Raw genomic sequence first — 17,700 nt, 5'->3', positions numbered from 1 at the left:
CTGTGAGAAGTGTTCCAATTATCAGCCAGATATCTACTATATTTATCAATACACCGATTGGCCCTCTTGAGCTCCATGCTACGTCGAAACTATCCAAAAAACATTTTACTATATCAAATAGTTAGTACACTTAATCCGTTTAGGCTGGCTAAGGCTTCCGGGTTTTTGCTCTGCGTTTCTGTCCTGCTACGCAGCTGTCTCAAGTCTGACCATCTGTCTTAATTGGCATGGGGGCATAAGTAGGATGTCCGAGAAGTTGCGTATAAACGTCGTTTAGATCCTCCCGATGATGGTTGGCGTAGTGTATATTTGACGGACACGTGGATTTAGATCCGAATGTGGGCACACATGTTGTTTCGTCCTGGAAATTTAAGTTGTTAAGACCTCTGCCGGCCATTTCCATTCGAACTAAATCTAATACAAAGCATGTGTTGTTTGTATAGATCAAGCTGCTTCGTCCGTTGTCAAGGTATCTGCTAGTAAGTGGCAGTATAGTTGACTCGGTTGCAGGGATATATATGAAAAGGTAAAGTAAAAACCAGCAAAAATAGGAATGACAATTTCTATGGAGGGAGGAGAGGAACGGGTTATCAGTTAGCTAGATAGTACTCGGCTAGATTTAACGGTACTAGACTAATTAGCTAATTAAAATGTCTACCGTGGGAGGCAGCTATGACTAACGCGGTGAATTTGTATTATTTATACATATATATATATATATATATATAGACAACTGATATCGTGAGATACTAGCGCGTAAGGGGGATACAGTAAATAAGCGTAACATGAGATTTGTGGTTTCAGGTACGATATCTAGGTAATCTAGGTACGATAAAAGCCTGAAAGGTAATTTTTGTTATACTCTGGCATTGGAAAATATTGGAATGGGGAATGGCACGTATGGCATTGCTGTGTAAATATTGAGCTTCCTTTTGTGTCCGTCCCCCAGACAAGCACATAGAGCGACAAATGCTTAAAGCAAATATTCTTATTTGCTTTAAGCATTTGTCGCTTCCAAATAAGATAAAACGGAGGCATTTGGAAATGAGGCGACTCTGTAGGAAATGGCTAAAAAGAGGAACGATATCATTAATCTGAAGCGAGCAGTTAAACACGCAGAACGAGTATACTTGCAATTACCGCTGATATTTTGGAGACATAGGGTGCAAGCTTTAGGGAGCGCTGGACATCGAATATAGCGGAAACGTTAACGTTAGCTAGCGCCTGATCATCGGCGACTGAGCGCCTTCTAATTTTGTTCAGTATCGGGGTGTCATCAGCAAAGCTCTGGTACAGATGCAAATATTCTACATGTATAAAAGAATTAACCTTGAAGTAAAATGTAATGGACTTCGGGACAACATCCTAACCAGTGTCTTTAGGACGCTGCACAGAGGCAGATGGAGTTTCCAAGTGGTTGAATCGGTTGATTTTATAACTGGGAAAATCGCAAACAGGTAGTGTCAGCTATTTCTGGGCTAGGTAATAGTCGCAAAAGAACTGCATGAACTAGATAGTTACGTCAAAAAACACCTGAACCGCCGAATCGTCAGGTTCGCCCCGGTAAAAAATGCCCTAAAAAAGCTGGTAGGGAGATAGGAGTGCGTTGGCGTCGTGGTAGGACTCAAACTTACCCACGCATCGTTGAAAGATTTTCTCAAAAAGAAAGAGGTTTTTGACCTAGTAGGAACTGCGATCATCTTTAGGGTCTTGGCCTTCATAAATTGAGCTCACGATAACCGTTCTACGAGCGGTTCTATACGAATGCTAACGCAAGCGTTAGAAATTGTTTGCGATGTTTGAGGAAACTTAAGGAAAAGGTTGATAGTATTGGTACTGTGTAACGGGCACAGCCGCCATTAAAAACAAATTTACGGCTGAAAAGAAAAAAAAGTAAAGTATGCGGATACGGCCTGAAGAGAGTTGGAGATGGGGTCAGAGCCTACTTGGTCGCGACAAACTAGAGAACACTGGTATTCGTTCATTTATACTGGACTACTCAGAGGGGACCACTGAGTTGCTTGTAAGGAAGAAGGGTTGACGAAAGCTTCGGGGACATGCGAAAAGAAAAGTAAGAGAATTGATACTTGCTCAAGCGCTGAGGAGCCACGAGCAGCTCCAGTTTAGTTTGGGGAAAAACAGTTATAGTTTGTTTTTCTTTTATAACAGCTCTATAATATCTGAGTGATTGTTAACATACGGCGGCTTTGAAGTTCGTTGTTTACGTGTCTTTTAGCTGCACGATAAAAATCAGCGCGTACAATACCAAACTGAAGGGTTCAACAGAGGTCCTTGGATTTCGTAGGACTTGTGCAGGGAATAGCGGAAGTTCGTTCTCAAACCAACGCAGACCTTATCACACTATCCACCCGTAGTACGTTAGAAGCCGATCTCCACCACTTATTGCCCACTGTGGGGATATCGGTGCTAAGGAGTTTCAGTCCTTAAAAAAAGTAGAAATACCGAAAACACCTCGAAAGGTGATCAACGGTCACTCTGAACGCTTGATATAATCAGGTTACTGTTTTTTTAAGTGATAACTTCTCAAATTTCAGCAAAACCTGAGTGTAGCACAAAAAACGAAGAGATTCAACATTAAACAAGATGTAAATGATCCGTTCGGTGGTACATTATTATATTATATATACTCAAATATTGCATATTTAATTGTCTTTTCCCAATTTCAGGATCTGGGTCTCCGTTCGATATTGTCGTGATTAGTCACGCCGTTCCCTGTCATTGAGGTGGCCATCCGAGCTTGGCCGTCCGCAGACTAGTGTCCCGTTTCTTCACGGAGCAGGATTATGTACGCAGTTTGCGAACGAGTGAAATGAGCGCTGGCCACCTCAACTGGCTGCGGATCCACCAGTACGACCTTTCACCAAGATTTTATGGAGCTGCATTGCGTGCGCTTCGTTCGTTCTGGTAAGTATAAGCTACGACACTCGTGTGTTTCACCTGTTCCTAACCCATAGAGTAATAGCCTGAATCGCAAAAGAGACGTTGTCTGTTTTCGAGGACCGTTAGGCGTTTGAAGCCGGCGTAGTCATAGATAATGTAAGCTATTGCCGAGATCGGCGCATGAGGCAGCGTTTAGCTTGTTTCAACATCGGCGATGTGAAGACTACAGTAGCCCACCTGGACGGAATCATGGGTATAGGCTTTCCGTCGTCAATTTTCCACCTAGAGCGCCTGTTCGCGCAACTGTTTGACTCTTCCATCTTGACGATCTTAATGGTAAGCAAACTCCTTGACACAAAACCGTTCAAATTACTCCATGGGTTTAAAAACTTATTGGCCATCAGCCAGAGTTGCGGCCTCTCTGTCTCTGGCCTTCATAGGGAGGTATATCCGGCTGGTCCCTGAAATAATATCGTTTTTGTGACAACTCTCTCTCTCTCTCTCTCTCTCTCTCTCTGGGAAATCCCACTTTTTACGCCTCCCTCACTAATAGCCAGACATATCACGCACATTCGAGAGGAAATTGACGATGGAGAACCTGTACCGACGATTCCGATCAACGGGATGTATTACTATAGTTCAGTTAGCCGGTTAACTGATCCTCATAAGCAGCCTATATAGCCTACATATGTACTCATTAGTACCTGCACTTCTCTACACCTTTTCGTTATATATATATATATATATAACGAAAGACAAAAACATGACACTGCAGCCATTAATTTATCGAAAAAAGTATTGACCATTGTTACGGCTAAATAGTTTTCGCATCACATATCCTAGCTAGCACAGCAGTGAAGTATCATCAGGTCCGCGCTGGTGTTATTTGAAACTTCAGATTTGGCAGCAGGCAAATTATGGGAGTGTATTTATTCAGACGACAGGGCACCTTGGAGATGAGCAACATTTTTAGCAAAAATGCGATGTTTTTTTTTCCAATTTTGTTACGATGAAGACACAAATGCCGGCCATTAAAAATGTGTGCTGTCTTTGATCAAGATGTCGTAAGAAACACCTAAATATATTTATGTTGCCTTCATTCCGGCAATGTCCATGTTTAAGATGCATTTCGTCATGGCTGAGCAATTATGAAAAGAATTGTTCTAAAAATTTGAGTCGCCATGATATCGCCAAAGATCGAACTATTGTTGGCCGTAACATAAACTAAATTTTTAAATACTACACAAATTGAGGCAAAAAAAAATTACTCGATCCTGTTTTCGTCTGCGAAATTTTACATAAATGCAATGAAATTGGGCTGTTTCTAAAGCGATAGATAACGGTCCACGAAAGATAGGTCGCAGTAAAAAAAGTAGAAATCCGCAGTAAAAAAAAAATACATTTTTGAGCGAAGCACGCGTTGGCGCCAAGGGAGGTAATGCGACGTGTTCGGTTGCCGTCATCTTCACAATAATCACACTACGACGAGCCATTGAAAAAAACGACCGGAATTGTTGTGAATAGAAAAGATGCCATTTTCTGGAAAATATTAAGAAAACTTAGATGGGAAATTTTAACGCACACACCGTGAAGACCGAATCTTTCTCGATGAGACTATCATCTATTTCTACCAGTGCAGTACATTCTTAATGGTGTTGATTTAGTAATAGTAAAGGTACGCAAAAATAACTTATCGCAACTTGTTGCTTAGAAATAATGGAAGTTTTAGAGCGATAGGATTATGGCATTAGCAGAAAAACAGCAGCATCGACCAAAGTAGCGCTAATTAAGGCTAATATTTTAATTAAATTATTATTATATATTTAGTTTTATATTAGTGGAAAGTGTGAAAGTATTTGCTGGAATATTCAGCTTCAAAACAGTCGCTGTTCACTCGACCACTCAATATATACGATTGAATATAGATATCATGGAAGTATTTGGACCAGACATTCGAATATGTGATATTGCAAATCAAAAGGCTTGGTACCATCAAGCCACTGAACGATACGGGTCTACTCCGGGTGTTTGATTGCCAAAGCCATAAGCTCATCAATGCACTTTATAAACGTTTCTGCAGAACTAAAATCCCGCATTGCTATGATTTCTGTAAAAAGCTTATTTTTCATAACCTAACTGGGACCATTTCAAATAATTTGGCCTCCGCAAAAAGTGGTTTGTTATATAAGAGCTCACAATGTATGTATAATACTATGACTGGGCTTTAGCAATAGTCCGCACGATGATGTAGTGGGAACCACAAATTCCTAAACATTAGGACACGTAGTGGCTTAAATTCGGAATCGGCCGCAAGCGTACCCGTCCATGTCCTCAAAGCTAGCCATCTGAAGGAATGCTTATAAAAGGCAATACCGAATACAAAGCTCGAAACATTTATTAAGCCCCCGAACACGACTGTGCCGTACCACTTCATACTGTGGACCTTACTCTTTTCGCGTTTGGCACGATCGGCCATCACATATTTTTTGAAGAGAAAACATCTCCATAAAACTAGTCTTAAAGCAATTTCTTGGTGCTGGCCATCCCTTCCATTGTTTCATTCGTTTGGTCAGATTCTTTGTCCAATAAGAACGACCGGCTTACGTCTAAGACATGTTTTCCTTGATCTTCGGACAATATCTAAGCACATCTCTAACCACTAGGCGTGGCCTATGAAAACAGGTTGATGACCTCAAAATATATACGGAGCAATGAAAGCATTGAACATCTTAAAAGCGATCGATCACATTTCGGCTTAATATCCAGCGATTAAATACAGCTATCAATCTCGAAATGTGCGGCCCTCGAAGCTATTTTCATTCGAACTGAGACCACTTCTCGAATCAATCGCCTGATCCTCAGACCATCAGTATAACGAAATCAATTGTTTGGCAAATGGCCCTTAATGTATATGAGCAGAGTTGTCCTGATTGTACCGTAAGGTTTCCATTTTAATAAGAATGTCTTTTATATCCAGTAGTGAAAATTACCATGTGTGTGCTGATCGAAAGTATCTACGCGACGGGCTAGTATAAATAAATTTATCATTAGAGAAAGTCACTGACTCAGACCTGGGTTGGGCCGGAAGCCGGAACGGTTGAGGGGAGCCAGATTTATTGCCGAGATTTTGTTGCCTTCCCTACCTAGACAACGGAACAATCGAAACGTTCAAAATTTCTTATCCAGTTTCCCAAATCATCTTCTCTCGTTGATTATTTATAAATAGAGTCAAAATCTCATAGACGCTGCGCTAGACTTGACTAGATTATAGCTATCATCCGGCGAGACGATGTACATCATCTGGTGGAGGGCTAGAAGAAAGTCATGAATAGCTACGGTGGAAAGAGAACATAAAAAGGGAAGAACTAATGTAATCGTTCCTAATTTGTGAAGAGGTGCAGGAGTCTTCATTCTGACTTAATGTTTACAAGGGCTAACAAACGAATAATTCATCTTGCACATAATCAATCAACGTTGCTGATACGGTGTTTTACTGCTTCACGGACGGGTCACCCAGCGTTGTAAAACGACAAATGTATTATTACGTTGAACTTTGCACGTATGTAAACCCTATTAAGATGACCCTTGGAATGAACCATGACGAGCTGCCTGTTATTACATTAGTTGTTCTAGCTGTGCTACCAAAACGTTTTTACAGATACAAGAAGGCGGCGTTTTAAAACTATTTCTTTATTTAAGGTACAAACAGACTAAATACACAATCCTACAGGTACGGTGTATTCCGCATTTAGATATCACGTACAATATACAGATATGTATATAAGACATACACATGTATTTTCGTTCGTCGTTTTTATTAGTTTTTCATTACGTATTTATTAACAAGCAAATGTGTTATTTGTTATAAGCAAAATACGTGCGATTATCTTCGTTAGGTTGATTAAGCCTTAAAAAACCCACTATATAATAAATAGCCTGTTGAATACGATGTGGTCGTACTCTAAGAAATCAACGATGGCATATTAATTTGAGGATATTATACTTTTTAGTTGCTACAGTTGCTGTTACTTATGGATGCTCAAGTGCGTATTGTCGGTAGAGATAACCATTAATCCTGTCTAAGGTCGCAAAAAAATGCCCGCTGACATTTATTCTTTGCCCTTTCGAGCAAACCCATAAACCTGCCTAAGACTCACCGCGGCAGCAAGGGTAGACAAGAATGACGACTTCCATTAAGGCAATCAGTCACACTCGTTCATCATAAGAATAGCACCAGCTTCAATGAACTAGCAGTAACGTCATCCATGTTTTTTTTTTGTTTATAATTCTACTGTGCAAAATGGCGCCCCAGATCCCCCTTATTCGATAATATCGAATTCTTGCTACACTGTTATGTAACAGTTGTGGAAGAAATTGCTGACGTTCAAAGTCTTCGATTGTTTCAGTTGAACATGGTATCTTCGCAATAGAGCTTCGGGTGAAGCGTAGCGACAAGTTGATTTTGTTGTCGTTAGAAATATCTTTGTGAAGACGCTCAATATTAAATACGTTATTTAAATTTTGATTTATACGATTGGCTACCAGTGTAGGACAAGCCGTCTAGGCTTAGACTCGAACATCGCTCATTTTTAAATCCCTGAATTCTCGGGCCGTTCAAGTATTTATACACTTATTAAGGTGAATATAAATAGTAGTCGTAATTAAGGGCATGCCCGGATGTGGGCGCGGTCTCGCACTGTACAATACAAAACTTGGATCATTTATTTATATATATATGTGTGTGTGTGTGTATGTATGTATGTATGTATGTACTGCTTCGTAAAACATTTCGAAAGATCAGTATCAACAGCAGGTATCAATAGGGAGCAGATGTAGAGAAGTAAGTGTGTTATCCTTGATACGTACCTTGTACAATAACAAGTGAAAAAAAAAAAAAAAAAAAAACAGACAAAAAAACCAACGCCCCAGATCCTTCTCTTAAAAGTGCTCTCTGAAATTGAATCGATTGAGAGCGTCTAAATCAATATCAGAGTTGATTCACTTGTGGTATATATTCCCTATAGGAAGGAATATAAACTGTTCCAGCTTTTATGGGTTGTTCGTATCTGCCTGTGTCTATAAGTACTTGCGGATAAAGTAACAGTAATAATTTTTCTATTGTGCTTCAACTGTGTGATATCATTAAAGCTTTTTTATTACTTCTTAATAATGAGCTCGCAACATGAATGGTACCGCTTTTCTAAGGGTCCACTAGGTTTTGATAATGGATGGCACTTACCGACGTCATGGTGACATGAGATCAACTGTCGCGTGCCTCCAACACGCAGGTATGGCGAAGGTATTCCAACTATTAGCCGACGAGAAACAACAATTTTGCCCTTTTACCGAATAAGCGATTTTCGTACATGCATCTGTCATTTCATGTTTCAGCTACGGAACTGGAGTATCGGGAATTTTCAGGCTAGGCTAAATTTAATTTCTTATTCCATCACTTATGTATCAAGTTTTATTTACATTGATCTATTTTTTCTTAACTTACATTTATATTTAAGTAAACTCGTTAACTCAAGTGGCACGACGTCTCTCTCATCAACGAGAGGACTTGCCGCTGAGCTCGTTATGCTGGGTAGTACTCGCATAGAAATCGTAGATAGAGACTGTCTTACTTCTCATCCTTGAAAATTTACCTAGCATTTTGTAATATCTGTTTAAAAGAAATAGAAAAAATATTTTATACGCGTCGTTTCACCAATCTAGCTACAATAAAAACGAAAAAAAAAACTATCGCCAACTGATTATTCTAATTTTGCCAATTATTTTCCTCTCCGATCGTAATGAGATAACGGGGTTTAGAGTTACGCTTGTATATAACTTATCTAGATGATCATAGCTTGTACGAATCACAGGATTTATTTGCACTGGTTTAAAAAAAGGATAAACATTGTGTCGTATGGAATAACAAATAAATAACTAACGTTAACAAAAAGAAAAACCGATGGGTTGCGTTTATTTGGATACGAACTTCAATCTACAATGATTCCTAACAAAACTGCCATTTGATTCCTGCTCCTGTTCCCTGACCTCTAATTTTGCTTGAAACAGGATTAGCCACGTCTTACCACTCATTCGTCCTTGGAAATCCTGGAATATCAATATTGAAGTGGTTATCGAAATCGTCATTGTAACACTGTCTCCTGAAATCCAATTAGTTGTTTTTGTTCATTAGCAATAAGTGATAGGCACATAGACGGTTTTTTTGATAGTGTTTGTTCCGGAATGCGTTAATAGTTCACTTAGCGTTATACCGAAGTTAAGTACGAAGGCTGTTCAAGCTATTCTATTGAGCGGAACGTATATTCACGCATGGCTATGTCCACAAAGTCTTCAGTTTGGCTTATATAAGCAGTAGCGGGATGACTGGCTTTTTCTCCGTAAACAAGGAATACATAGTATCATTTCACTTGGATGGTTGACGTCTGTTCTTTGGCAATTTCTAAGTGGTCCGTTGCGCAACTTTGTTGACCAACTTACTGGTCCTTAGGCAGCACAATGATTCTAACAAAAAAATTATAAACAAGGTTTCAGCTTAAAAAGATAAAACCGTGCCCTACGAAGTTGGAATCTTGCATGCATACTGTAGAAGGACGACTCCCTAAAAACAAGACTGACCGTTTATAATCATTAATACAAAATAGATGTATTTGTTACCAAAAGCTGCACACAAACGTAAGTACATACAGTCGTACTGTGATATGAGCACTCATGAGCCTCGTGGGAGATAAGTTCTACCGTTCATTAGGGCACACTAACATGAGCACTCATGAGCCTCGTGGGAGATAAGTTCTACCGCTCTTTAGGGCACACTAACGCGAGCACAATCATATCTAATAAGATCTCAGCTCAGACTACAAAGAAGTCGCCGAAAATACCTATATACTTTCGCTTCTATTTAACAATGATCTCCAAATGTTTTTTTTGTAGCGGCATTTTTAATTATCTCGCGCTGTTTCTAATATTCTATAGCGCCTTAGTTAAAGCAGAAACCCGACGATAAGTTCTCAACTTTATCCCTTTTTGATCGAAATGCCACCTTCGCAATCTTTTGTTGATCTCTTGTTAATTCATCTTTCTAAACTAACTGAGATAGGTAAATATGAAGCCGACCCACAAATGAGATATACGTTTTTCTTTTTTTTTTTTTTTGTTTCTCTTTGTATTCGAATAATAAACGAACGAAGTGAAAGCCGACGACCCCATACAAATAAAAACAACCTCCTTAACTAGCTGTTTGTCTACCTTTTCGGGCAAGTGAAAAAAACGATAAAATGGGTCGGTGAATCTTTCAACTGCTCGTCTCATGCGACGTACTCAAGGCACAGCTCCCAAGTTGCTGATAAAGCTTGTCTAGAAGTCTGATTGGTCATTGCATGAACGTGCTGGCTTATTCCGACTTTAGGTTTTATCATTTGTCGGATATACGGGCGACACAAAGTCTATCGGTCGCCTGTGAATCAGAATAGTTGTGTGTAATAGGCTAAAACGTGTGCTTAACACCTCCGAGGCAAAGCGACTTTGTTTCCAACACATCGTTGCGAATTGGATGATCACGCATATCCTCTATATGGCGATAAGTAAAAATAGTGAACCTGTGACTAGTTCTCTGCTGGTCTATATCATTTGAAGAGGGACTATATCCCGTTGTTATGTTTCCTGGCGGAATTTAGGCGAGCCCAATACCGTTTCGATCGAGTCTGCCCTAACATTAAATGTGCACTCAGATCACGTCCATCATTTCGATAGCCAGGGCTTTATGCCGATCGACAGATTATTCGACGTGACCGCTGCTTTTGCTGAAGTGCCTTTTGTGTAATCTCGAACCGGTCTGGCGATATATGCTCTCCATAGAACGGTGAGAAAGGGCCATCGCAGTGACGACGGTACCACGATGTACCGCGCGGCGGTTGAGTAAAAGAAGGACAGCCTTTATGCCCCTCGGTGGTCATTATCTTCTCTAGCTGGCAGACCCTAAGAGTACAGTCTGTAGAGTCAGTTGCGTGGTGGATGCTTTAGAAGAGCTCTATATTGTGAAAACGAGTGTGGTGATTTCTGTTGGTCGATGTTTCTGAACTTCTATTCGACATTTCCTACGAGGCAGCGACACCAGAAAAACGACACAGCAAAGCGCTCCACAGAATTTGACGTGACAAATTTCGAGTGTTAGTTGGGGGCCCGCTACGTGCGTAGATGATTGAAGGCCATCAAGACACACGACAACTTTCCCGTATGATTGGCATCTTACAGCTTCGTAGTAATACGGGAGCGCTCGTTCGACTCTACTCGGCCCCTGGCTACTCCAGACTGTTAAAAAAACAGACTGCTAATTGGCGCTTGTCGAATTGTGATGCTTCTAGCAATGATAGTAATTAAATACTAGTTAAATGTTCCAGATTCAAACCAGCTATTAGTGACATACTTCTAACACTAGCACTTACGGCGACATTAACAGCGTCTGATTTTGGAGGCTATCCGTGACGCTCTAGTCTGTAGCACGCGATATCAGCAATTATTTCTGAAGAAGCATTCCAAGGCTTATATAAGAACGAATTCGATCAGAGTAGTGTACAAAGACCTGCAAGTCATTCGTGAGCAGCATGAAGGTAGTAGGTCAGAAGAGCGCATCTGAAAGCCTGGAAGCCGGAATAGGCTCCGAGAGAAGATACCGGCTCCATTCCGCGCGAGTGATCCTTATTATCTGCGCATCGCTTCTTATGTTTGGTGCAACGTATTCCCACTTGGTTTCTTTTTTTGGCGAATATAATACTGAAATGGGCAACTCCAAACTCGAGTACGGCATCGTGCTCGCCACATATCCACTAACACAGGTTAGTATCGCCATTTTGCCGATACATACAATAGGACCACAACAAATACAACAGCCTAAAGCTGTTAGTTGACGACGCGCGCGTGCGTCAAACGTGAACATTATTATTATCATATAGGATTGTTTGATAGCGTTGCAGATTGTCTTATGCGAAGACAATGGTTTGACTCAGAACAATTCATTGCTACTTGGCTATCATTGGCTACGCGAGGCAAGCTAGAAAATCTGGCACCTAAGAATATAGGTTTATTTATTTCGCATATGCATGAAAACAGTCATAAACTTTTAACGTTTTACGGTATGCCATTGCATTGAAGTACGGGAGCCAGGTTCAACAGCGTGTCTCGTTAGAGTGTTTTCTCGTTTAGGTTGGCTCATTTCATTACTCCGACGGGGTATAGCGAAGTTGGCCATAAATGAGCTCGAGGGCCAGCGGAACATCGCGGCCTCAAAAATAATACGGTCGGACAGAAATCAGCGATGTCTAAACACGAATACGCACTCATAATGACGCCAATTATGACAGAATATCAACGGATATAAAGCGTTCCGCTTAACGAGTGTCGGAAAGTATAGAGCCTTTTTTGACCGACCGCTGTGTGAGTTTTCAGGACAATCATTTCTGACTTGTCAGCTGGATGTCTAACGTTATTCATAGATGCAAAACAAAAGATTCATGAATCGGAGCCCGTTAGCGAAATTCAATATTATCCGATAGAATTTTTTCGCGGTAAAAGCCATTAGGCGTCCAGGAGACTTGTGGCGCCGCAGCTGAAACGTGTATCCGCATCAGTTATGGCCAACAATATACTGTAAGCGTTTACGACTAGTTTACAACGCTACTACACAATATGTCAGATCGAATAAACAAAACAAAATTTTACACTAAAGTTTCATAACGTTACGACGTTAACACAGTTCTTTGCTTGGCACAATCTGTGACAATTGGAATTTAGCAGTTAACGACTATTAGGTTTTGTTGGCAGAGGCACAATAGAAAAGCAAGCCCGACTTCACTGTCGGTATTCCGCAAGTAGAAATGACATCTCAGGCTCAGATAAATAATATGCACGACAGGAAACACCGTTTCAAAATGTCATAAATTGAAACAACCGTAGAGGCAATGTGTTAGGAACGATAGAGAAAATCGGCTGAACCGTTTCTTCACTCTGTATCAAACAGGACACACAATGACTGAAGTCGATATAGCGAATTCAAGTAGATAACGTCACTACAGAAGGCCGCAACGGCGTGACGGGTCTTCATCTCAGGAAGTTTGTGAGTCTCAGCACGTCTGCGAAGGTTAGCACAATATCGTGAACTAAAAAGATACGGTCACTGCCTTGCATGATCCCCACTCTAGAATTGCAAACTTCCGGATACCTGGAAGGCCTAAGATGCTGTTGCATACGTTAACTTTCTCGTATGAACAAGAAAACCGAATGCATGTTATAATATGGTGTATTCCGTGATAGGCATAGCGCCGATGACGGCGAGCCCATATAAACACGATATTTGTAGCTTTCAGTCCCAGGCATTCTCTCATTTAAACGAAGCATAGAAGCATGCATATGTACGAAATGATTGAGGCTGCATGAGCGCATCGCGCCACGAGGAGAAGTTTCACGTAAGAACATTCACGGCCCGAAACTCGAATGGAGCTTTCGATGCTGACTAACGCCATTTCGTCAGAGTGGGTCTCAGTTGAATTGGATAGGTCCTCTTCTGTACGAGTTAAATAGCAGTGTGTATCGACGAACCATTTAACATACATCGTCACCGTCATCGCTGTAGATACGACATATCTTAATTTGCTGTTTAGCCGTTAAACATATGAATTATCTTCTGGTGTCGTGTACGAACTACATTACCTCACCGTGCAGAATACAGCATGGTCCGATACGACGTCGAACCGAAACCTCGCGTTATACTTCGGAAGCTGACCACTATGGCGACGATATAAACGTGTTCACGATGGGCCCAGTGGCATTGAAATGATATATTTACTGAATATTGAAGTGAATAGGCTCTGCAGTGGTGGCGTAAAAAATTGAATTTAACAGTACTTTATTCTTCCGCGCTTCTAAAACATTATAATAAGTATCCTGTTATTATTATGTTACAGCGCAGCTAATTACTATTTGGAAATATGCCCCTCTGATAGTGGGACTAAGGCGAGTAAATTTTCTGTGACGAACAAAATCCACGGAATTACGGGGTGCAAATGCGCACACTTGATCAAGCGTATATCAATCAATTTTTAAAGTTAAAAGATTTGGAAACTGGTTCTATCGCGTGACCTTACTAAAGATTCAGCCAAAGGAACTATCTACTTGCTTTAGGCTAGTTTATATTTTGCTATTAGATGTTTTCAGACGCTTTATATGTGCGAGAAATCCTAATTAAATGGTGAAACCGGGCAATTTATTATATACGTATTGAAGATCCTAACGTATATAGGTCGAGTCCAAGGTGTGCATCTTGAAGTGTGCATTGTAACTGTCGCAAACAAGCCGCTCGACGGTCTGCTATTACAGCTTTGGTCAGGGCCAATAAACATATTGGCCCCTCCACCAAAGTTCCAAGAGCTATTATCCATTACTACGTAGGCGTTAACAGATTGCGTTGGACAAGCCTTGTATCCGATAAAATAAATCATTTTACTGTTGATCTAATACGCAGAAAACCTGACAGAGCGCGGGAAAACATACAAACTGCAAACGCCTGGAACCGAGCTAACAAAATATCTATTAATATCATATAGCATGTGTCCTGCGCTCCGCGACTATGAAAGTCTATATGTGATACTCTAACACGTACGTTCGTACTATTGCCCTGTTTAGGTCAGGCAATGAAAACAGCGTCTCGAAGAGAGCCAAGCTTTCCTGCCCAACAAAAGCAACAACTCTCTTTAGCGACGTAGTCGATTTTTAATGTCGCACCAAGATCCCTAATTTTAGTATCGTAAAGCTCAGTTGTCAATAGATGCCGATAACCTACCTTTGTAGATAAGTTTTGTGGATTCAAAAAAAGTACGCGTAGCACGACAAACGTACGCCGTACAAGTACTGCACTTTGCTAAACACCAACCATTAAGAAGGTTACTAGCTATCTATTGGCTGGCAATTTTTTTCATTGAGAGGCCAAGTTATTCAATTTCCGCAGCTCACAGTTCACCCAAGAGGTGAACGCGCCCTTTAGCGAAATCCCGCAAAACTTAGGTTGTGTTATGTACTATTCTGTTATATACATACTCTATCCATTTAAATTTGAGCAACAATAACTTCTGCTGTATCTTCAGGAAGACTTAGCCAGTCCATCCATTGCCTAGATAATTTAAGCACTCGTTATGTTCATAGAACATTAATGTACGATTATAATGATAGATTTAAGTCATTTATCGAATGACGGCGAGCTTGGCCAATGGGAAGATGCCATCATTATGAGGGTGCGGTGTCCATGAAAGATGTCCATGTTTGTGAAGAAGCGTAATAACATACAATTTTCTATGCTTGTCATTTGTGTGTTCCATAGATCTTCACGGGTCCCCTGGCGACAAAGATATCTACGTGGAACATCATGAGCGATAAGTCGTTACTAATCGTCTCGTTGATTGTCGATGCGGCCTTCTGTACACTGCCGGCCTTCCTTAACACGCTAAATTTGAATCCGCGAGTATTTTTGGTGTCGCTAATAATGGTCCGAGCTATTCAGTCTGTGGGCGGGACTACAGGCTCGGTCCTCGTTTATATAATCAACGGTGTCGAAATTCCCCATCTGACTTACGCGATGATTCCGGTCAGTAAAAAGCTGACGTGACGGTTTGGACGTAACAGCTATAAGCTCTTGTTGGATATGATTTTGTTTTTTTTATTGTTATTTTTTAGTATTTTTTCGTCTAGCTCAAAGTACCTGGTGAACTATTTATGAAAGTTTTACTAAGAATATCTACAGTTATGATCTATCATGTACTTTTAGTTATAGTAGCAGTAGCATATTATTGACAGATCTTCAAGTACAAGACCATGCCGATTATGCATGGGATACGAACCGAGAATCTCACAATAAAAATTACAAAATGAAGGTCACGGTAATGTATCTTACGGACAGGTCCCCAATCGTAAGATAGCTTGGAATCGTCACATACCAAAGCTTTTGTGTTTTGCATCACAGTTATTATTAGCGTTTGTCCTCGACATAAAACTTAGCTTTGTCTTTTTGTCCCATCCATTATCATCGCCATCAGAATCGAGGACGAATGAAGGTGGTGATAGGACGTAAAAGTGTTGACAGCGTGCACTCGACCTAAAAACGCAGAACGCATGAACAGGCTATGATTTCACGATCCTAGATAACAGTAAAGCATGGGGACGGCGCAATAAATGCGTACGATGCTCTTTCTGCCCTGAGAGTTAAAAGATCTGCCCAATCTGTGCAGTAATAGAAGCGCTCTGTAGATTTCTAAAACTTTTACAGCCCTGTTCTTGCGTCAGGCATTAAGTACACATCGCATGACTAGTTCCAGCACGTTTAGACGTCGATAAGCTGAATTCTCTATAGTCTATTCGGCTTAAAGTAACCAATTATATATAATTAACGTATAAGCATCTGATAGTTAGCGTCTTTTAAGCCTGCGTTGGAGTCGAATATTGCGAGAATACGAACGATCATTTTGGTATTAGATTTTAGAAACTGTGTATGGGGTAGCTGTGGTTGTAGGCCCAGCAGTCGGGGCCGTCATGTGCGACTTTTTCAACTTTAACGCGCCTTTTCTTGCCCTCGGAGGTGCAGAAATCGCTCTAGCCTTAGTCACTATAGTTGTACTTCCGCCATCATCCGCCGCCACCGACGACCATGGATCCGCCAAATTTCGTAAGGTAAAACATGAAACCTAGAACTTGCCTCCTCCCATAGATAGCTGATTCGACAAATAAACTTTAAATTACATCTTTTCATTACATTAATTGGGCTAACTTATAGCGTCGCTTTTTAAAAGGCACTGCATAATAAACGGTATGATAATGTCGTTTGGCTATTTATCAGTCAATCTCGCTTTTATGTATTGCGACGCCTCGGCGATCACGCAAAATAAACATTAAGGTGTGTTAGTACGAATGCGCGTCTGCAGCAATCTCAGTTCTTGTAAAAAAATTATGTTTATTTAAAAACCGGTCTAATGATTTCGGTACGGCAAGGGACACCTATGTCAATGTTTTTTTGAAGCCCCTGGCCAATCAATATCGAAAACAGTTGTGAGAATATAAGCGCCTTTATGTCTTAATCCTATCTTTAATAGCAATAGAATTTATGAAAATCCAGGTAACTGAGACGAAAGAAGCGAAAGGCAACCACTCAAAGAGGATTTAATCTGATCGTCATAATTACGTCTTGACGGGATTTTTCCATACCCTAATAGTTGCAGGACATTAGTAAAAGTCAACAGTTTTTTGTTTGTTGGGTTTAATAACTTCATAAGCACGTCGTTAGCTCCGGTTTGTCCTCGAATCATTCGTCGTTGATAGTAGTCGCATGTGCGATCATAGACTTCCTGTAGAAGTGATGTTTGCTAGCAAGTATAAATTGCGGGGTCGTAAGTAGCAACAGATGTATGATATATTGGAGACATTTTTTGTTTACCGAGTCTTTTATAGATGTTCATAAATGTTAAGATCATACAGCAAAGCAAATTTCGATCAATACTACATGATAGGTCAATCTCGCGAAGATGTCTAATTTCAATTCACTCGGAAGCATCAATATGCTTTCTCATACTCGTCTACAGAAGTTTGCAATAATACTACGCATTTGTAAGTGAAGTTAGAAAACAGCGGAATAAAGGAACAGTTGAGCAGTATGACAGATAGATAGATAGATAGATAAACCCTATAATGCAATGCAATTACCTTAAAATATAAAATAAAGAGACAAACGTTAACGATATAACTTTTGTACCCTGC

General features: G+C 40.4%; 1 protein-coding gene and 1 long non-coding RNA gene across 2 annotated transcripts; one reads left to right on the top strand and one right to left on the bottom strand.

The window, feature by feature from the left end:
* Positions 1-8,833: 8,833 nt before the first annotated feature.
* LOC111263760 (uncharacterized) lies at positions 8,834-10,014 on the bottom strand. The gene is made up of 2 exons (XR_002682423.2): positions 9,168-10,014; positions 8,834-9,003 (listed from the first exon to the last, which is right to left on the bottom strand). It is a non-coding gene; the product is annotated as an uncharacterized LOC111263760 (long non-coding RNA).
* A 760-nt stretch (positions 10,015-10,774) lies between these two features.
* On the top strand, positions 10,775-16,620 carry LOC111263759 (MFS-type transporter SLC18B1; the record flags this gene model as incomplete). Its single annotated transcript, XM_022839136.2, is given in 3 exon segments — positions 10,775-11,744; positions 15,278-15,541; positions 16,426-16,620. Coding segments are annotated over 3 exon segments (690 nt in total), but the record flags the coding sequence as incomplete, so codon positions are not given.
* Positions 16,621-17,700: the final 1,080 nt, after the last annotated feature.

Source organism: Varroa jacobsoni, unplaced genomic scaffold (assembly GCF_002532875.2).
Source record: "Varroa jacobsoni isolate VJ856 unplaced genomic scaffold, vjacob_1.0 scaffold_789, whole genome shotgun sequence".
Taxonomy (NCBI): domain Eukaryota; kingdom Metazoa; phylum Arthropoda; class Arachnida; order Mesostigmata; family Varroidae; genus Varroa; species Varroa jacobsoni.
Note: the sequence above shows the minus strand (reverse complement) of the source record. Positions and strands in the feature narration are given on the sequence as shown.